This window comes from Oncorhynchus clarkii, chromosome 6 (assembly GCF_045791955.1).
Source record: "Oncorhynchus clarkii lewisi isolate Uvic-CL-2024 chromosome 6, UVic_Ocla_1.0, whole genome shotgun sequence".
NCBI classification, from domain to species: Eukaryota; Metazoa; Chordata; class Actinopteri; order Salmoniformes; family Salmonidae; genus Oncorhynchus; species Oncorhynchus clarkii.
This window is the reverse complement of record NC_092152.1, coordinates 79,454,294-79,477,179: the sequence shown is the minus strand read 5'-3', so window position 1 is coordinate 79,477,179 and position 22,886 is coordinate 79,454,294. Positions and strand designations below refer to the sequence as shown.

The window sequence follows — 22,886 nt, the reverse complement described above, 5'->3', positions numbered from 1 at the left end:
TCTGCTGAAGGGTAGGTATTCATCTGTCTGCTGAAGGGTAGGTATTCATCTGTCTGCTGAAGGGTAGGTATTCATCTGTCTGCTGAAGGGTAGGTATTCATCTGTCTGCTGAAGGGTAGGTATTCCTCTGTCTGCTGAAGGGTAGGTATTCCTCTGTCTGCTGAAGGGTAGGTATTCATCTGTCTGCTGAAGGGTAGGTATTCCTCTGTCTGCTGAAGGGTAGGTATTCATCTGTCTGCTGAAGGGTAGGTATTCATCTGTCTGCTGAAGGGTAGGTATTCATCTGTCTGCTGAAGGGTAGGTATTCATCTGTCTGCTGAAGGGTAGGTATTCATCTGTCTGCTGAAGGGTAGGTATTCATCTGTCTGCTGAAGGGTAGGTATTCATCTGTCTGCTGAAGGGTAGGTATTCATCTGTCTGCTGAAGGGTAGGTATTCATCTGTCTGCTGAAGGGTAGGTATTCATCTGTCTGCTGAAGGGTAGGTATTCATCTGTCTGCTGAAGGGTAGGTATTCATCTGTCTGCTGAAGGGTAGGTATTCATCTGTCTGCTGAAGGGTAGGTATTCATCTGTCTGCTGAAGGGTAGGTATTCATCTGTCTGCTGAAGGGTAGGTATTCATCTGTCTGCTGAAGGGTAGGTATTCATCTGTCTGCTGAAGGGTAGGTATTCATCTGTCTGCTGAAGGGTAGGTATTCCTCTGTCTGCTGAAGGGTAGGTATTCATCTGTCTGCTGAAGGGTAGGTATTCCTCTGTCTGCTGAAGGGTAGGTATTCATCTGTCTGCTGAAGGGTAGGTATTCCTCTGTCTGCTGAAGGGTAGGTATTCATCTGTCTGCTGAAGGGTAGGTATTCATCAGTCTGCTGAAGGGTAGGTATTCATCTGTCAGCGTTGTTAACCCAGGAGGTTTCATTGTGTTTATGCTTCATCCTTTATTTGAATGTACGTAATGTTGTTTCCTACTGAAGCGGCTTTATATTCATTTTCAACTGGCAAAAATAGACTCAATGAATTAAGAATGTATCTACATGAAAAATGCTCCCAAGTCCCAAGAAGTGCTAAAATAATCAAATAAAGTTAATGTGTTAGTTAACTATTACTAACTAACATCTGCTTCCAGCTCACCCTCTCAAACACATAGATCCCCTGAACGCAGCTCACTTTACAGCCCACTTTCACTAACTCAAAGCGTTATCTCTTTCTGATGATACAGTAATAGCATAAAGTACATGTTTAAGGGTGATCCTAGCTCACACTCTCAAACACATAGATCCCCTGAACGTAGCTCACTTTACAGCCCACTTTCACTAACTCAAAGCGTTCTCTCTTTCTGATGATACAGTAATACCATAAAGTACATGTTTAAAACTTCTTGCTCCTACTTGAGACGCAGATGTCTCAAGTAGACACCTGGAAATGAAAATGCGCTACGCTAAATGCTAAATGTACTCGTTAAAACTCAAACCTTAATCAAAATTCACAAGCAGGGTATTGAATTAAAGCTACACTCGTTGTGAACCTAGCCAACAAGTCAGATTTTTAAAATGCTTTTCGGCGAAAGCATGAGAAGCTATTATCTGATAGCATGCAACACCTCAAAATGCCTGAATGCGACGTAAACAAAGACTTTGCTTATCCGGCGCTGCACAAAACGCAGAAATAAAATATAAAACATTCATTACCTTTGACGAGCTTCTTTCTTGGCGCTCCTATATGCCCCATAAACATCACTATTGGGTCTTTTTTTCGTTTAAATCGGTCCATATATACCCAAAATAGCTTTCTATGGAAGCTGTGTCATTCAGAAAAAAACATTGTTTTTAAACGCTGCGTCATTTTTTTAAATTAAAAAAGTTGACGATAAACTTTCACAAAACACTTTGAAATCCTTTTGTAATCCAACTTTAGGTATTAGTAAACGTTTATAATCTATCAAAATGATTACAGGGCGATGTATATTCAATAGCTCCTCGTCTGCAAATCAATGGCTGCCAATGTCCACATTGAAAACATCCTGGTGGAGACCGGAAGAAACGGAATCCAGATAGTTGGATTTTCCAACAAAAAATTCCATTGAAAATGACGACAATGGCGACATCGTGTGGAATTTGTATGAATTGCATGCAGGTCGATATTAAATTTTGTCCCCTTTTAACAACCCATGAAAGTGACTTATGGAAATTATTTTTAGCTTTCAGAGAGCAGTTTTTCTTGCGTTTTTCAATGAAACACACGATCTGTTATAGTCACAGCCGTGATTTAACCAGTTTTAGAAACTTCAGAGTGTTTTCTATCCACACATACTAATCATATGCATATACTATATTCCTGGCATGAGTAGCAGGACGCTGAAAAGTTGCGCGATTTTTAACAGAATGTTCGAAAAAGGAGGGGGTAGAAGTAAGAGGTTGGGTGATACTAGCTATGTAATGTACAGTGTCTTGATCGGTCACTGTTGTTAGCCCAGTACAGGAATGTACCATCTACATAAGACATAATGCCAATGTTCACAGCTCAACGTCAGAGTCATCGGTTCCTCGTGGACCACAGCCACGACATATTGGTGCTATTCCAGCACCAGCACACCTGATTCAACTAGTCAGCTAATCGTCAAACCTTTAAGTAGTGAACTCTGGTGGAACTGTTGGAGGTCTGGAGGAACGGTTTGGGAGACATTGGTTTAGAGCAGGTGTGTCAAGCTCATTTTGCCCCGAGGTCCAGAGGACCACATTGAAAATGGGTTATGTTTCCTCGCCCTCTGGTTTAGAGGATGAGGCGTGGGGTTTGGGTTACCAAACTCACATGTTTTACATGGTATCTGACACTGATGTCTGTATATGTAATGTTGTATTTAGACGGCATATTTGTCTTGAAATGGTGAAGAACAGAGTTTGTGCTCCAGACTCTGTGGGAATAGCAGCCAGCATAACAAACCCAATATGACTTACCTGGCCAGCAGTCCCAGTAAACACAAACACTCCTTATACCCATTATATACACACCACTTAGAGGGCAGAATCCATGAAGTACCGTGCAGAGCTATTTGACTTCAAGCACAGAACATGGTCAGATAAAGACAGATCTTGACATCGCAGCTCCTTGTCTCTCTCTCTCTCTCACACACACACACACACACACACACACACACACACACACACACACACACACACACACACACACACACACACACACACACACACACACACACACACACACACACACACACACACACACACACACACACACACTTCACTTGAGAATGTCTATGGGTAGTATAACAAGAAGGTTCTATTTGGGTTGAACAAGCACTTTGTCATGGTTCCATGAAGACCGCTTCGTACTGTAGCTTGCTGATATACAGGATACTTAGAGAAGTATCAGTAACAAGTTAATGCCTTGTGGGACTAAGTAATGTCCCTCGTTCCCTGTTAAGTTATCATGGCCTGGCACTGTATAAGTGTACTTTTAAGGATTTGCATAAAGAGGGTCTACTTCCTTAATGGATGAAGTGGATAGATGAATTTCCGCTTGGCTAGACACACAACAGTGTGCATTCCTCTCTGGCCTAGAACTGCTACAGGTCCCAAATAGCACTCTATTCCCTATGATATAGTTTTTTTTTGACTAGAGCACATAGGGTTCTGGTCAAAAAGAGTGCACTATACAGGGGATAGGGTACCATTTGGGATGCAAGCCTAGTCTATCACTGTGTTCTAGTGCACTACAGCACATGATGTGGGGAATCTGTCTTTCTGAAACAAGTGTCGTACCTTCTGTGTCTCTCTCTCTATCTCTCCTTCCTCCTGTCGTACCTTCTGTGTGTCTCTCTCTACTTCCTCCTGCCGTACTTTCTGTCTCTCTCTCCTTCCTCCTGTCGTACCTTCTGTGTCTCTCTCTCCTTCCTCCTGTCATACTTTCTGTGTCTCTCTCTCCTTCCTCCTGTCGTACCTTCTGTGTCTCTCTCTCTCTCCTTCCTCCTGTCGTACCTTCTGTGTCTCTCTCTACTTCCTCCTGCCGTACTTTCTGTCTCTCTCTCCTTCCTCCTGTCGTACCTTCTGTGTCTCTCTCTCCTTCCTCCTGTCGTACCTCCTGTGTCTCTCTCTCCTTCCTCCTGTCGTACCTTCTGTGTCTCTCTCTCCTTCCTCCTGTCGTACCTTCTGTGTCTCTCTCTCCTTCCTCCTGTCGTACCTTCTGTGTCTCTCTCTCTACTTCCTCCTGCCGTACTTTGTGTCTCTCTCTCTCCTTCCTCCTGTCGTACTTTTTGTGTCTCTCTCTCCTTCCTCCTGTCGTACCTTCTGTGTCTCTCTCTCCTTCCTCCTGTCGTACCTTCTGTGTCTCTCTCTCTACTTCCTCCTTCCTCCTGTCGTACCTTCTGTGTCTCTCTCTCCTTCCTCCTGTCGTACCTCCTGTGTCTCTCTCTCCTTCCTCCTGTCGTACCTTCTGTGTCTCTCTCTCCTTCCTCCTGTCGTACCTTCTGTGTCTCTCTCTCCTTCCTCCTGTCGTACCTTCTGTGTCTCTCTCTCTACTTCCTCCTGCCGTACTTTGTGTCTCTCTCTCTCCTTCCTCCTGTCGTACCTTCTGTGTCTCTCTCTCCTTCCTCCTGTCGTACCTTCTGTGTCTCTCTCTCCTTCCTCCTGTCGTACCTCCTCTCTCTCTCTCCTTCCTCCTGTCGTACCTTCTGTCTCTCTCGCCTTCCTCCTGTTGTACCTTCTGTGTCTCTCTATCTCCTCCCTCCTGTTGTACCTTCTGTGTCTCTCTCTCCTTCCTCCTGTCGTACCTTCTGTCTCTGTCTCTCCTTCCTCCTGTTGTACCTTCTGTCTCTCTGTCTCTCCTTCCTCCTGTCGTACCTTCTGCATCTCTCTCTGTCTTTCGCCCTCTCTATTCTCTCTGTCTCTCCTTCCTCCTGTCGTACCTTCATTTCTCTTTCTATTCTCTCTCTCCCTCCTCCCATCATACCTCAACTTCTCTTTCTATTCTCTCTCAAATCTCTCTCTCCTTCCTCCTGTCACACCTCCTCTCCCTCTCTCTCTCTCTCTCCCTCCTTCCTCACATCTCCAGTTCTCTGTCTCTCTACTTCTCTCTCTCTTCCTCTCCCCTTCCTCCAGTCATACAGCCTCAGACAGACGTTTTAATAAAGCACCTATCCAGAGAAGAGGATATGGCAACATTGATCATCAGTCTGTGGTTCCTAAAACAATAACTTCTAGCCTAAAACTAGAACCCAGAGCTTCTGACATGCAACATGGAGAGGAGAAATATTTTCCATGTTTAAGATCTTTTTTAGGAACTTCCTATTTCTGACATGTGGTTTTAGATCAGCCTTTGCTACAGCAGCGGTCATGTGGATTCACAAAGAGGAAATACAGTACGATTGTTCAAGAACAAGGATTATTGAGAAATATTGCAGAAGATCAGAAGTTCTCAGACTGTTTTTCACTGTAATAGTTTGGAAATATTCATGTAGTCTTCACTGTGGCCCACGTTGAAACAACAAATACTTCAAGCAGTGATCCAGTCTTGAGACATTTTATTGTATCGTGTCATATTGTACATCGTGTCCCCTGATCTGTCATTGACATGGCTGATTAACTTTCTGGAACCACAATGGCTGCCATGGCACAGTCCAGGTGGGTGACACATTGGTGGTGGATGAGGTGACTTTCCCTCCCCATGCAATCTAAAGTGCTTATAGCACATGGAAAAGTGCTATATAAATCCAATCCTTATTATACAAGATATTACTATAATATCATCATATTGTAATAATATACATGTTTCCCTCGTACTTTGATCAGGCACATGCACAGATAGGGCCTTACCTGTGTAGAGAACATGCCCTTTGCCCTTCCAGTCTCCTAAGTGTCATTTTGGGTGGTGGTATAATTTCCCCCCCTATTCCCAGTCTGCCCTGTACTGAGATTACAAGCCCGGTTGAGAGATACGGTCACCGGTCGAGTGTCTGTCTATCTACCTAGTTTAAATACAACAGTACTTCAACAGCAGCATGACATTTGATTTAGCTTACATCATCATCAATATTGCGTCTGGTTGGCTGATAGGCAGCAGAGAGAGGCAGAAAGATATCAAACAATCAGGAAAATAAATGGAGCGAGCTAACTAGCAGATTTACATCAATCACCAACATCAATGAGCAGCTGATAGCCCATCCTATTTTCCCCATGTCAATCATGTCTTTAGGAGATACTGTAACTAGCTTGCTTACAATTTGTGATGATGAGTTTGTCTTGTTGCAGAAAAAAATGCCCCCTGAAAGGTCTGTGCACGGCCCTGACTTTGAGCATCTGGAAAAGTGCTTTATAATATCCATCCAAACAATCAGTCAGTATCTCACCTGACAGACCCCACTGATGCACATATCCAGGGCGTCGGCCCGGCAACGTGTTCCGTCTAGAACCTTAGGCGCCAGCTCCACCGTTAGGCTCCTCCCCCGCGCCTGGCACCGCAGGGCGCACGCAGCCGAGGGTTCATAGGGCACGGGAATCCACTCGTAGACCATGCCCTGGTACCTGATGTCATTATGGGCGGAGCACTGCTGGGCTCGGAAGTCTCCCGACTCGACGGGACAGTCCTGGGGAAGAAGGGAGGAGAGGAAAGAAAAGGAAGATAGAGAAGGATAAGATGGCTCGGCAGAGGGAACAAAGAGAAGAGATAACAGCTTACAGTGGGGCAAAAAAGTATTTAGTCAGCCACCAATTGTGCAAGTTCTCCCACTTAAAAAGATGAGAGAGGCCTGTAATTTTCATCATAGGTACACTTCAACTATGACAGACAAAATGAGAAAAAAAATCCAGAAAATCACATTGTAGGATTTTTTATTAATTTATTTGCAAATTATGGTGGAAAATAAGTATTTGGTCACCTACAAACAAGCAAGATTTCTGGCTCTCACAGACCTGTAACTTCTTCTTTAAGAGACTCCTCTGTCCTCCACTCGTTACCTGTATTAATGGCGCCTGTTTGAACTTTTTATCAGTATAAAAGACACCTGTCCACAACCTCAAACAGTCACACTCCAAACTCCACTATGGCCAAGACCAAAGAACTGTCAAAGGACACCAGAATCAAAATTGTAGACCTGCACCAGGCTGGGAAGACTGAATCTGCAATAGGTAAGCAGCTTGGTTTGAAGAAATCAACTGTGGGAGCAATTATTAGGAAATGGAAGACATACAAGACCACTGATAATCTCCCTCGATCTGGGGCTTCACTCAAGATCTCACCCCGTGGGGTCAAAATGATCACAAGAACGGTGAGCAAAAATCCCAGAACCACACGGGGGGGACCTAGTGAATGACCTGCAGAGAGCTGGGACCAAAGTAACAAAGCCTACCATCAGTACCACACTACGCCGCCAGGGACTCAAATCCTGCAGTGCCAGACGTGTCCCCCTGCTTAAGCCAGTACATGTCCAGGCCCGTCTGAAGTTTGCTAGAGAGCATTTGGATGATCCAGAAGAAGATTGGGAGAATGTCATATGGTCAGATGAAACCAAAATATAACTTTTTGGTCAAAACTCAACTTGTCGTGTTTGGAGGACAAAGAATGCTGAGTTGCATCCAAAGAACACCTACTGTGAAGCATGGGGGTGGAAACATCATGCTTTGGGGCTGTTTTTCTGCAAAGGGACCAGGACGACTGATCCGTGTAAAGGAAAGAATTAATGGGGCCATGTATCGTGAGATTTTGAGTGAAAACCTCCTTCCATCAGCAAGGGCATTGAAAATGAAACGTGCCTGGGTCTTTCAGCATGACAATGATCCCAAACACACCACCCTGGCAACGAAGGAGGGGCTTCTTAAGAAGCATTTCAAGGTCCTGGAGTGGCCTAGCCAGTCTCCAGATCTCAACCCCATAGAAAATCTTTGGAGGGAGTTGAAAGTCTGTGTTGCCCAGCAACAGCCCCAAAACATCACTGCTCTAGAAGAAATCTGCATGGAGGAATGGGCCAAAATACCAGCAACAGTGTGTGAAAACCTTGTGAAGACTTACAGAAAACATTTGACCTCTGTCATTGCCAACAAAGGGTATATAACAAAGTATTGAGATAAACTTTTGTTATTGACCAAATACTTATTTTCCACCATAATTTGCAAATAAATTCATTAAAAATCCTACAATCTGATTTTCTGGATTTTTTTTTTCATTTTGTCTGTCATAGTTGAAGTGTACCGATGATGAAAATCACAGGCCTCTCTCATCTTTTTAAGTGGGAGAACTTGCACAATTGGTGGTTGACTAAATACTTTTTTGCCCCACTGTACATGTGGAAGACCCAACTCTTTGCCAACAGCGAGCCTTTACTACACAGACACGCACACACACGCACAGACACACACACGCACAGACACACACAGACACAGACACACACACACACAGACACACACAGACACGCACAGACACAGACACACACACACACAGACACACACAGACACACACACACACGCACAGACACACACACGCACAGACACACACAGACACAGACACACACAGACACAGACACACACACACACAGACACACACAGACACGCACAGACACAGACACACACACACACACACAGACACACACAGACACGCACAGACACACACAGACACGCACACACACGCACAGACATACACACGCGCACACACACACAGACACGCACACACACGCACAGACACACACAGACACACACAGACGCACGCACGCAGGCAGGCAGGCAGGCAGGCAGGCAGGCAAGCAGGCAGGCAGACAGAAAGACAGACGCACGCACACGCACACAGACACACACATACACACACACACAGACACACCCTCCCTCTCTTTCTCATTGAACTACATGGATGGGACTTCATAAAGTCAAGTGTTTCTCTCTCTCTCTTGCTTTGTTGATATCCATCTCTTTCACACCGGGAGCGGTGGTCTAAATATTATGCTGGGAACTCATCCCACTGGTCATGATTGAAATCATAGCTAGTCTGCAATACATTCCAGACACAAACCCCCTCAATAGAGTAATAGAAACAGTACAGACTAGTCTATCTTTGATTCAAATACTGTGAGAACGACTGTGGTTCCGCTGCTGAGAATAGAAGGCATGTTGATATGAGGTTGTTTTCTTCTGTTCATTGATGGAACGTATGATTTTACCATGAGGTCACCCACAGTGCTGAACATGACTGTCAAATACAGTGGCGACTGACAATATTGAGCCAGTGCTTCTCACTGTTACCAGCAAAGTTATAAGCTGGAATAGAAAAGTTATAACAATATATTACCAGTTATAAACTGGAATAGGACTAATAACAAGTTATATGTGTTACATTGATAAGCTTTGGAAATGACTCTGTTGAGGCTTCATAGCGTAGACTAGACTTACCATGTTACTGCACGTTCTGTAGCGGATATTCTTGCCTTCACAGTTCCTACAAAGCAAAATAACAAACCAACATTGTTAGTACAAATTGAAACCAACGGTTTACAAGGAAATGGTTTGGGCTTGAGTGTAATGGTTAATAAAAGGTTTATTTGTGACGGGAAAGCTATATAACACACACCATATCAAACACGTATCATAGAATAGCTGAATATCCCTCAGGGAAATGTGTTTTGTAACAAAGAAAAGCACCATTACACAGAAACGTCTACAACAACAGTGGTGTTTTGTTAGTTTCCTGGGAAGGCTCAGGAGTTACACCTTTCTGAGTCTGGAGGATCGTGGCTGGAGTCAAATCGGGACTGACAGACATTTCATCCTGAATTATAGCTGCCTGTCTCAGACACACACACACACACACACACACACACACACACACACACCAAACCACGCTTCATCTGCCAACCATCAGATCTCATCGAGCCAACGACCGTCTCAGGACCCCCTCTGGGCTTAAACAAGCAAATCAACCTCTCTCACACAACAAACACACACACACACACACACACTCTGACACCCTCCCACACACACACACTAATCGGTTCACCTCACTCTGTCAAAACCAACTTCTGCCTCGTCTGAAATCCACCACAGCGTAACACTCCATTCCCTCCCCCTTCCTACACCGTATGGACACGCTACAAAATCTGTTCCACCTTGTTAGAAACGATAACTGCAGCCCATCACCCAGTGTGTGTTAACTTCCACTTCGCCACATTTCTCATTTTCACCCCCGGGGGTAGAATAACATTGGTCTAAACTGGTAGCAGCTCATTTGTTCGGGGCAATGCCCCAAATGGCACCCTATTCCCTACACAGTGCACTACTTTTGACCAGAGCCTTATGGGCCCTGGTCAAAAGTAGTACACTACATTGGGAATAGGGTGCCATTTGGGATGCAAAGCGGATGTTAAAAAGCTTCAGTCTAATCGTCCATTAGGGTGAACGGGGAGTTGGAGACCACACTATGGCCATTCAGCCTGCTCCAAGGAAAAGCAGGCACCGAGGCAGAGTAGGAATGTCTCTGTCTTAACGAACCAATTAATGGCTTTCCCTCATCGAGATGAATCACTCATCCACACTGGGTTATACGTATAGGCTGGAGACAGGCACATACACATGCATACAGACATACACGGACACACACACGGACATGCACGCAGAGCCACAAGAACACGCACACACACACGGCTGTGTGTAGACCATGCTTTCAGGGTCTAGGAATGTCTATGAGGTGGCTATTTGTCTTCTAGCGGACAAACAGAGAGCAAAAGTCCACAGACATGAGGAAGGATAGGCAGCACTGTGTCTAATGGTGTAGGGTGAAGTTGCCCCTTGACACTGATCTTGGGTCAGTGTTGCATTTTCTCCACTAATAGTTAAGGTTAGGGGAAACTGATCCTAGATCTGTACCTAGGGGCAAACTTCACCCCTGAGCATGTCTAACAGAGTAAACCAAAATCTAGCATTATCAGGTGTGTAAGTGCTGGGCAGGAACAAAAGCCTGCATACCCTGCAGCTCTCCAGGACCGGGATTGAAAATAATAGTGCTGCTCTAATTCAAGTCTAGACAGATATTCCTAGACAGATATTTCCTCCCAGTCACTGGATGTTTCTATAAGGACAGATTAAGTTAGCAGGAGTCTGGGGGGGAGGGGCCTTAGAGAAGACAAGGCGCTGGGCACACAGCGTCTGACGTCCAAGAGCAACATGGGGCCAGACACTACCCCAGTTTGTCTGTGTATCTCTCTCTGTGTGTGTTTGTGTGTGTGTGTGTGTGTGTGTGTGTGTGTGTGTGTGTGTGTGTGTGTGCGTACGTGCGTGAGTGAGTGTATCTCTCTGTGTGTGTGTGTTTTATGTCTGGAGTAAGCTGGAGTGGGGCAGGGAGAAAGAGATGACAGTAGACTTAAGGTGTTCTCTGCAGTCTTTCTATGTTCCCCTTCATCTACACAGGCAGCTCTTCTGCTGGCTTAACCCTAACACCTGACACACACACACACACACAATCCCAGTGCGCTCGAGCAGGTGTGTTGGCTGATGCAGGGAATTAGAGATATTGCTCAAATAACTGTAAATCTCCCTGTGGGGGAAGCAGGCAAATCAAGCCCACAATCACTTCCAGACTTCTACACTCATTTAATCAATGAAGGGAAGTCAGGACAGAGGTCTGAGGTTGTGTTTCAAATGGTACACTATTACCTATAAAGTGCACTACGTTTGGGGAAAAGAATCTGATTGGTGAACTGGAATAATTGTTATCTCATCCAACAACCCCTATATTTTTTATTTTATTTCACCTTTATTTAACCAGGTAGGCTAGTTGAGAACAAGTTCTCATTTATGGCCACTTATCATTCAGTTAAGTTGCGTCCCAAATGGCACCCTATTCCCTACTGTATATAGTGAATACAGTGCCTTCAGGAGGTATTCATACCCCTTGACTTATTTGGATTAAATTGATTTATTTTCTCACCCATCTACACACAATATCCCTTAGGGACAAAGTTAAAAGATTTTAGAAATGTTTGCAAATGTATTGAAAATGAAATACAGACATATCTAAACTACATATGTAATCACACCCCTGAGAAAATACTTTTTTACCTGTTATTCTTTTAAAAATGGTTTGTCAAATTGGTTATGTATCACTGCTAAACAACCATTGTCATGTCTTGCCATAGATTTTCAAGTAGATTTAAGTCAAAACTGTAACTAGGTCACTCGGGAACATTTTCTGTCTTCTTGGTAAGAAACTCCAGTGTAGATTTGGATCTGCTGAAAGGTGAATTCATCTCCCAGTGTCTGGTGGAAAGCAGATTGAACTAGGTTTCCCTCTAGGATTTTGCCTGTGCTTAGCTCCATTCCATTTATTTTTTATCCTGAAAAACTTTCCCATGAACAATTACTGTCACGTGTGCTCCCTCTCTGGCCTCTAGGTCACCAGTCTGCTCGTCATGGCCCACACCTGTCACCATCGTAACGCATAATTACGCATTATGACACTCACCTGGACTCCATCACCTACTTGATTAACTGCCCTATATTTGTAACTCCTTTTGGCTCCTTCCCCAGTCGTCATTGTTTCTGTTCCTGTTTCATGTCAGTGCACAGTTTGTGTTACGTGTTTGTTTCATTTATTTATTAAATGTTTTCACTCCCTGAACTTGCTTCCCGACTTGCAGATTACAGCGTTACAATTACAAGCATACCCATAACATGATGCAGCCAATATGGAGAGTGTTACTCAGTAATGTGTTGTATTGGATTTGCCCGAAATATAACACTTTGTGCTTTGCCACATTTTTTGCAGTATTCCTTTAGTGTTTGCCTTTTTGCATACAGGATGCATATTTTGGAATATTTTTATTCTGTACAAGCGTAGAGTAACTACAATGTTGTTGATCCATCTTCAGTGTTCCCATTTAGCTAGTTTGCTGATGCTAGATAATTTGTCCTGGGAGATAAACATTGGGTTGTTATTTTAACTGAAATGTACAATGTCCTTTTTTTGCTGGATCTTTGTAGAATTTGGACCAATTTTGAGTCACACAATTGTGTGTTTTCTACTCCAACAATTAATTCTTGGATAAAAGGGGAATCCTAGTTAGTTTCTAGTAATCTCTCTTTATGGCAGTTGGCAACCAACTTTAAGGTGCATTACTGTAACCAACTGCACTGGAGTGTGGAACTCATTCATTTTTCAATCACCGATGTAGGGATATGCTCCTAAAAACCAATGAGGAGATGGGAGAGGCAGGACTTGCAGCACGTCATGCATATAAAATAGAATCAAGTTCTATTTCAGCACCTAGCTACGCAGACGCTTGTTGACGCGCGCAAACAGTTTGGATGAATGACTGAACAACATGTATGTGCACATTTATTTTGCAACGCTAGCGCAAGCAGTGCGGTCAGCATTTTAGATTGTTGATAATATGTAAACTATATTTGGTATCCAATATTTATTGAAAACATAAATACAATTGCACAATAATCACTTGTCTCTCAAATTCATCATTACAGTTATTGGTCAGCTAGCTAGTAAATGTTTTGCCATATTAGCATAAACATGACATTAGTCAAAACAAGACATGGTATCAAGAACAAACGTAAGGAAGTCCAGAGTGTACAAATTAATAACTAAAATATGTATCTCATTATCACCACATAAATGTTTTTTTGTCTACACACACAATAAGCACCTCATCAAGAAGCCCTGTTGCTGTGTTGACTGCAATTGGCTCGTGGGGAATTTAAGCCCTGAACAATGCCTGACAGGCATCCCTGTCTCCCAGGCTGCGTGGCACACCCAAGACCACGGCCAATCTCATGCAAGAAACAACGCAGCTAACTTGGTTAGTATTATGAGCTAGCTAGTTAGGTAGGTAGTCTTGTTAGCTATCTAGCTAGCTTGTTATCTATGCTGGTTGTTAGCTTGCATAGCTTATACTGTACGTGTATAATTATAAGGGACACTTCATGTTTCGTGGATAAAATGTATATTTTTCAGTGGGTGAGCTCCATTCCTGACAGGCTGTAAAACCTGAAGTGTACCTTACAATTATAAACATATAAATTATGCAAGCTAACAACCAGCATAGATAACTAGCTAGCTAGCTCACTCACAAGACTAGCCAAGTTAGCTGTGTTGTTGCTTGCATGCGATTGGCTGTGGGGTGCGGCAAGCTGCCTGTCAGGCATCGTTCAGGGCTTATATGACCCACAAAGGGCTAAGATGGCCCCACGACCTCTTAGCTCAACACACAGACTTCTGCCCCATTGAAGCGTTTGTATCGTTTTCGTAACGTTGTCAGGTAACCCATCTATAGTGCACTACTTTTGACCAGGGCCCAAAGTCTGGTAAAAAGGAATGCACTGCGTGGCGAAACGGGTGTCACTTGGGACATAGCAGAACTATGTCAAAAAGTAAGATAAACAACAGTCATATGTATTGTAGTAACACCACTTCCTATTGCATAAACACAAGATGCCCTTGTCAATGTCTTTGAAAGGCCAAAGAGAGGGACATTAAAAAGGAAAGATATACATCTGTGTCCCATCAGTAACCCTACACCCCTCTGAGCACCACTCTTAACACACAGGAAACATTCAATTGAGCAACGATGATCCCAATTTCACAAAGCAGGGTAATAAAATCTGCCCTGAATCCGTCCAAAGGTCAACACTGTGTGTGTGTGTGTGTGTGTGTGTAATTGTCTTCTCCCTGTTTCTATTATAAATGGATACAGGATTCATTCCATAATCACTGTTGCTAATTAACCCTGTTTAGTAGCTCTATCGTTTGATTTGTATTTTTATATTTGTGCTGTTGTAAACCATTTTACTTTTCACATTTGAGTCATTTAGCAGACGCTCTTAACAAGAACAACTTACAGTAGTGAGTGCATACATTTCCATACCTTTTCGTACTGATCACCCGTGGGAATTGAACCCACAACCTTGGCATTGTCATGCTCTACCAACTGAGCCACATGGGTATGATTTTGGCAGAGAGTAATTTCCCAACACTAAGGTGATGCACAGGTTGAGTAGTGTTCAGAACAATGGAGAATAATACCAATGTTGTGCTAGGAGGGATGTGTGTGTCTACATGTGTCTGTCTGTTTGTCTGTCTGTTCCTCTGTTTGTCTGTATGCGTCTGCGTGTAGTTCCAGGAGTAAACTCACTACCATTAGGATGCAATGTGTCGTAGATTGGATATAATGTGAATGACTGGCAGCTCTTCTCCCATAAAGTTGACCCTTGTTGCTCTCTAAAGAGAATGTAAACTGTAACATCTAATGAATTACAGGGTTTAACCTCCCATCCTCCCCAGGATCTAATCTCCCATTCTCCCCAGGATCTAATCTCCCATCCTCCCCAGGATCTAACCTCCCATCCTCCCCAGGATCTAACCTCCCATCCTCCCCAGGATCTAACCTCCCATCCTCCCCAGGATAGAACCTCCCATCCTCCCCAGGATCTAATCTCCCATCCTCCCCAGGATCTAAACTCCCATCCTCCCCAGGATCTAAGCTCCCATCCTCCCCAGGATCTAATCTCCCATCCTCCCCAGGATCTAACCTCCCATCCTCCCCAGGATCTAACCTCCCATCCTCCCCAGGATCTAACCGCCCATCCTCCCCAGGATAGAACCTCCCATCCTCCCCAGGATAGAACCTCCCATCCTCCCCAGGATGTAACCTCCCATCCTCCCCAGGATCTAACCTCGCATCCTCCTCAGGATGTAACTTCCCATCCTCCCCAGGATAGAACCTCCCATCCTCCCCAGGATTTAACCTCCCATCCTCCCCAGGATATAATCTCCCATCCTCCCCAGGATTTAACTTCCCATCCTCCCCAGGATCTAATCTCCCATCCTCCCCAGGATCTAACCTCCCATCCTCCCCAGGATCTAACCTCCCATCCTCCCCAGGATGCAAACTCCCATCCTCCCCAGGATGTAACCTCCCATCCTCCCCAGGAATGTGTGTGTGATACTGACCCTCCGTTGAGACACCTGCGTAGAGAGTAAGAGGCCCCGCCTCCACAGGTGCGTGAGCAGTCGCTCCAGGTGCCCCATGCATCCCAGCCACTGTCCCCGTCCTCATCTGATCCAGTCATACGAGACGCCTGAGAGAGAGAGGGGAAAGAGGTTAGAGTATACCTTACACATGCATGGCACGCATGCATGTACGCACACACACACACAAATAAGCACACACACAATAACACAAAAAACGTGCTACTATGTGTTATTGTAGTGAATTGGGGGGGTAGCCTTGGCTGTACTTGGGAGTTTGAAGAAAAATAATCAGATTTTTCTTACAGTCCCTGGAAATGTGTCTTTTGCTTTTTGACCAAACACCACAAGACCCACACAACTCTGAGGGGCTAGAAACACAGGTGCTGCTTGTCATTCCAACACGTGTTGTTATGACAAGAGAATCAAGCTGCTTTTCTAAATCACAAGGGCCTAATCCCAAACTGCTTGTCTAGATCACTAGGGCCTAAACCCAAATCGACCCTATGCCCTATTCACTTGTGGAGATCAGAGAGGATTTGACAGATGTAAGCAATTTGGAAATAGCTCCAATGTGCCCTCTGATAGGCGAAGGGGAAGTTTCCATACATTGCTTTTACCAATCAAATCTTCTCAGATCTCCACAAGTGCATATCGCGTAGGGGGCTTTGGATTGCAGCATATTCTATGGAAATACCTTTTTGCAAAACACTCCTCATCAGTGAGCATGATCATGGATTTCAAAAGGTTCTCCTGGCTGTGTGTTATGAGCGTATTAAAGCCCAGGTGAGTGAGAGGGTTCTCCTGGCTGTGTGTTATGAGTGTATTAAAGCCCAGGTGAATGAGAGGGTTCTCCTGGCTGTGTGTTATGAGCGTATTAAAGCCCAAGTGAGTGAGAGGGTTCTCCTGGCTGTGTGTTATGAGCGTATTAAAGCCCAGGTGAATGAGAGGGTTCTCCTGGCTGTGTGTTATGAGCGTATTAAAGCCCAGGTGAATGAGAGGGTTCTCCTGGCTGTATCTCACCAAAAATAGGAAAGTTGGTTTCCTGTGGCTCAGTGATGTCAAAGCAGACCCTCTAGTGTCATAGAGAGACGTAATATGACAGTGTGTGTGTGTGTGTGTGTGTGTGTGTGTGTGTGTGTGTGTGTGTGTGTGTGTGTGTGTGTGTGTGTGTGTGTGTGTGTGTGTGTGTGTGTGTGTGTGCGTGCGTGCGTGCGTGCGTGCGTGCGTGCGTGCGTGCGTGCGTGCGTGTGTCAGAGAATCTGATGGTGTTTTTCAGGGAGACCAGGCCCAGTAGACAACTCAAACCTTCTTGGGACTATCTCACACTGTGCCCTTCATGTTTAGTATCACCAGACTCACAACTGGAAATATGTATTTACTTTGAACTATTCAATACTGTGTCTGCATCCCAAACAGCACCGTTTTCCTTATATAGTGCACTACTTTTAACCATAGGGCTCTGGTCAAAAGTAGTGCACTATGTAGGGAATAGGATGCCATTTGGGAAACAGAATGTTATTTCTGGATGAGAGTGGACATAGACCTTCTACAGAGCATTTCTCTGGGCGGAGTTTAAATTGCTAACACAGGAAAATGTCTAATTCTTTTGACATTGTTATTTATGCCTGGTTACTGATGGTAGAATGTCTTACAGTACATTCCTCTGACGGTCTTATTTCAATCTCTCTTCCAGACCCCAAATCACCCTGACCTTGGATGAAATCAGAACGGTCGCCATTCTAGAATGTTTCTCTCTCATATGCAGTACACACATAGGCACATACTGTACACACATAGGCACATACTGTACACACATAGGCACATACTGTACACACATAGGCACATACTGTACACACATAGGCACACACTGTACACACATAGGCACATACTGTACACACAACCAGATGGAGACATGTGCACAGACAGACAGACAGACAGACAGACAGGCACGCACACACACACACTTTATTTATTTAACTAGGCAAGTCAGTTAAGAAATTCTTATTTACAATGATGACCTAGGAACAGTGGGTTAACTGCCTTGTTCAGTGACAGAACGACAGATTTTTACCTGTGTGTGTGTGTGTGTGTGTCTGTCTGTCTGTCTGTCTGTCTGTCTGTCTGTCTGTCTGTCTGTCTGTCTGTCTGACTGTCTGTCTGTCTGTCTGTCTGTCTGTCTGTCTGGATCTGATTCTGAAACCCCTTGCTATTGTTTGACTTCCAACCCCCAGACTAGACCAAAGCAGGCTAATGAGATACATTTTCAGTCAACTTACTAATGGAATGAGAGACCACCTTTTGTTATTAAGCTGGCTGGAAGCTGACATCCAACAGTAATAACATTGCGATGAGGAGAATCTGTCCGGGACGTTTTGGCTGAGACGACTGGCTCGCTCTATTGTGTCAGTTCTGAATAGCTCTGTATCAGCATTCTGTAGCCATTTCCACTGACAGAGACAGAGACAGAGAATGAGAGAGAGAGAGAGAGAGAGAGAGAGAGAGAGAGAGAGAGAGAGAGAGAGAGAGCTGGGGAGAGGGAAAGAAAGATGGAGAGAGAGAGAGAGAGAGAGAGAGAGAGAGAGAGAGAGACAGAGACAGAGACAGAGAATGAGAGAGAGAGAGAGAGAGAGAGAGAGAGAGAGAGAGAGAGAGAGAGAGAGCTGGGGAGAGGGAAAGAAAGATGGAGAGAGAGAGAGAGAGAGACAGAGACAGAGAATGAGAGAGAGAGAGAGAGAGAGAGAGAGACAGAGCCAGAGACAGAGAATGAGAGAGAGAGAGAGAGAGAGAGAGAGAGAGAGATCCCTCTGCAGCCCAGCCTGCTATATTCCATTCTCTGCTCTGTTCATTCATTCATCCTACCATGCATGATGCAACAACTGTCAGCCAAATAGAACAGAGCTATAGGATATCATATTATTATAAAATCATTTTTGGTACATTAATGGCTGCATCCCAAATTACATACTATTACCTACATAGTGTACTAATTATAACCATGGCCAATAGGGCAAGAGTCAAGAGTAGTGCACTATGTAGGAAATAGGGTGCCATTTGGGATGTAGATCTAAGAGAGTTTTTCAGAGAGTTTCAGAGAGATAAAACAGTGTTGCATATTTTGTTTACATAAGTTGTAACTGCTATGGAGTTGCTATGGAGTTGATATGGAGTTGCTATGGTGTTGCTATGGAGTTGCTATGGAGTTGCACAGATTATAGCTGGCAGCATTCATCTGTCTATGTGTAAAACACAAGTTGATCTGTATTCAATGGGACATGGTCAAGGTGATTACAGAATTCCTCATCTAGCTGCTTCTAGTGTGCGTGTCAGCTGTTGTGTGTGTGCACATGTGAGCTGTAGCTGCTGTCAGTGTGTATGTGTGCAGATATGTGTGTGTGTCCTGCAGCCTGCAGTGTGGAGGCTCCTACTGTCTGGCTAGACTCAGCACAGTGGAGGGCTGGATGGCTGAGGTGCTGAGGGTTTAGGGTGGATACAGCCATCTGTCTTTCCTACTTAACTTCATCCTCTCTACCCCTCCATTGGTCCTCGCTCCCTCATTCCTGTCTAGTCCAACCTCCTCTGGGCACTCTCTTTCTCTCTTTCTGTTTCTCTGTCTCTCATAAACAGGGCATCCTGTCTCTGAGTCTCATCCAAGACCGCTACATGGCAGCTCTCCATCCTGTCTCTATCCCCACCCTTCCTCTCTGCATCCTTCCATCTCTCTCTGTGTGCCTCTCTCTCTCCCGAGATGTCTCTCTCTCTCTGTGCCTCTCTCTATCTCCCTCTCTGTCTCTCTGTCTCTTTGTCTCTCTCTCGTGTGTGTAACACACGCTGTGGCACACGTACACCCACAACCTGTCTAGTAGGTCCTACAAGGGTTGAATTGCACTGTCTGGAGGACAGTTTAAGAGCAACTAGGTGTGAGTCAGAAAACCCATAGCCGGTATCTGGAAGCCCCATTAGAGAGAGCTCTATGAGGCTCCCTGAAAACAAGACTGGGAAGAAAATGCTACTCTTTTAGCCCTACCGTACCATATCTGTACTTAGCCAGTCACAAAGGACCTGTACCATTACTGTACTTAGCCAGTCACAAAGGGCCTGTACCATTTCTGTACTTAGCCAGTCACAAAGGGCCTGTACCATTTATGTACTTAGCCAGTCACAAAGGGCCTGTACCATTTCTGTACTTAGCCAGTCACAAAGGGCCTGTACCATTTCTGTACTTAGCCAGTCACAAAGGGCCTGTACCATTTCTGTACTTAGCCAGTCAGAAAGGGCCTGTACCATTTCTGTACTTAGCCAGTCAGATAAGGCCCTGTACCATTTCTGTACTTAGCCAGTCACAAAGGGCCTGTACCATTTCTGTACTTAGCCAGTCACAAAGGGCCTGTACCATTTCTGTACTTAGCCAGTCACAAAGGGCCTGTACCATTTCTGTACTTAGCCAGTCACAAAGGGCCTGTACCATTTCTGTACTTAGCCAGTCACAAAGGGCCTGTACCATTTCTGTACTTAGCCAGTCACAAAGGGCTCTGTACCATTTCGGTACTTAGCCAGTCAGAAAGGGCTCTGTACCATTTCTGTACTTAGCCAGTCAGAAAGGGCTCTGTACCATTTCTGTACTTAGCCAGTCACAAAGGGCCTGTACCATTTCTGTACTTAGCCAGTCAGAAAGGGCTCTGTACCATTTCTGTACTTAGCCAGTCACAAAGGGCTCTGTACCATTTCGGTACTTAGCCAGTCACAAAGGGCCTGTACCATTTCTGTACTTAGCCAGTCAGAAAGGGCCTGTACCATTTCTGTACTTAGCCAGTCAGATAAGGCCCTGTACCATTTCTGTACTTAGCCAGTCAGAAAGGGCCCTGTACCATTTCTGTACTTAGCCAGTCACAAAGGGCCTGTACCATTTCTGTACTTAGCCAGTCACAAAGGGCCTGTACCATTTCTGTACTTAGCCAGTCACAAAGGGCCTGTACCATTTCTGTACTTAGCCAGTCACAAAGGGCCTGTACCATTTCTGTACTTAGCCAGTCACAAAGGGCCTGTACCATTTCTGTACTTAGCCAGTCACAAAGGGCCTGTACCATTTCTGTACTTAGCCAGTCACAAAGGGCATGTACCATTTCTGTACTTAGCCAGTCACAAAGGGCCTGTACCATTTCTGTACTTAGCCAGTCACAAAGGGCCTGTACCATTTCTGTACTTAGCCAGTCACAAAGGGCATGTACCATTTCTGTACTTAGCCAGTCACAAAGGGCCTGTACCATTTCTGTACTTAGCCAGTCACAAAGGGCTCTGTACCATTTCGGTACTTAGCCAGTCACAAAGGGCCTGTACCATTTCTGTACTTAGCCAGTCACAAAGGGCTCTGTATCATTTCTGTACTTAGCCAGTCACAAAGGGCTCTGTACCATTTCGGTACTTAGCCAGTCAGAAAGGGCTCTGTACCATTTCTGTACTTAGCCAGTCACAAAGGGCTCTGTACCATTTCGGTACTTAGCCAGTCACAAAGGGCCTGTACCATTTCTGTACTTAGCCAGTCAGAAAGGGCCTGTACCATTTCTGTACTTAGCCAGTCAGATAAGGCCCTGTACCATTTCTGTACTTAGCCAGTCAGAAAGGGCCCTGTACCATTTCTGTACTTAGCCAGTCAGATAAGGCCCTGTACCATTTCTGTACTTAGCCAGTCAGAAAGGGCCCTGTACCATTTCTGTACTTAGCCAGTCAGATAAGGCCCTGTACCATTTCTGTACTTAGCCAGTCACAAAGGGCCCTGTACCATTTCTGTACTTAGCCAGTCAGAAAGGGCCTGTACCATTTCTGTACTTAGCCAGTCACAAATGGCTCTGTACCATTTCTGTACTTAGCCAGTCAGATAAGGCCCTGTACCATTTCTGTACTTAGCCAGTCACAAATGGCTCTGTACCATTTCTGTACTTAGCCAGTCACAAAGGGCATGTACCATTTCTGTACTTAGCCAGTCACAAATGGCTCTGTACCATTTCTGTACTTAGCCAGTCACAAAGGGCTCTGTACCATTTCTGTACTTAGCCAGTCACAAAGGGCTCTGTACCATTTCGGTACTTAGCCAGTCAGAAAGGGCTCTGTACCATTTCTGTACTTAGCCAGTCAGAAAAGGCCCTGTACCATTTCAGTGCGTCACACATGGCTGTCTTCAAGTAGGAGGTCAGATAGGGGTGGTGGTGGTTCAGAATCACACTCATGTGATGAGTAACTTTGAGAACTGAAGACTTTTTCCTATTTTCCTATTTTCTCAAGGAACTAATGCCTAGGCTTTAGCTCAGCAGGGGAATGTGGTCTTATGGAGAGCCGGGTTCGAAACCTGGTCAGTCACAGTAAAACGTGTACTCTTTGACCAAAGAAGACATGGCTAGCTATGTTCCCTGACCTCCTACCTGTCGTCACATGGTTGTCACCACCAGTTAATTTGGCTTAGGCACCAATAACACAACCAAGACTTGACAATGACAAAAGACATCAAACTGATAGAAATGTAGATCTTACTAGTCCCCAAGAAAAACTAAACATATTAAAGAATGCTGACAGGAATAACGCTAGATTAAACCAGAAAACTATATGGGGCATCCAATGATAGCATTAGCTACTATAAATGTGTATATCAGAAACTGACTGTGTGATTGTATGCTGTCAACATTGTCTAGTCAAGAGAGATGTCATAGGGGCAGTTTCCAGACACAGATTAATCCTAGTCAGGTAATCCTGGACTAAAAAAATCAATCTCAAAGGAGAAACACAATTGAAAATGTTTTTTAGTCCAGGGCCAGGCTTAATCTGTGTCTGAAACGGCCCCATAAAGTCCACATAATGACTGGAAGGATGTACCAGACGTGGGTGTCACACTCTGATCATAGTTTGCGTTGTTTGTTTCTATGTTTTGTATTGTGGGGT

At 44.6% G+C, this 22,886-nt stretch overlaps 1 protein-coding gene across 1 annotated transcript in view; it reads right to left on the bottom strand.

The window, feature by feature from the left end:
• Positions 1-22,886, bottom strand: part of LOC139412450 (ADAMTS-like protein 3) — a 203,237-nt gene that overhangs the window by 119,822 nt on the left and 60,529 nt on the right. Inside the window, exons 2-4 of the mRNA XM_071159238.1 lie at positions 15,939-16,066; positions 9,377-9,422; positions 6,352-6,588 (exon numbers count right to left, since the gene is read on the bottom strand). Coding sequence (XP_071015339.1) covers positions 6,352-6,588; positions 9,377-9,422; positions 15,939-16,066 — 411 coding nt within the window. The remainder of the gene's footprint in view (positions 1-6,351; positions 6,589-9,376; positions 9,423-15,938; positions 16,067-22,886) is intronic.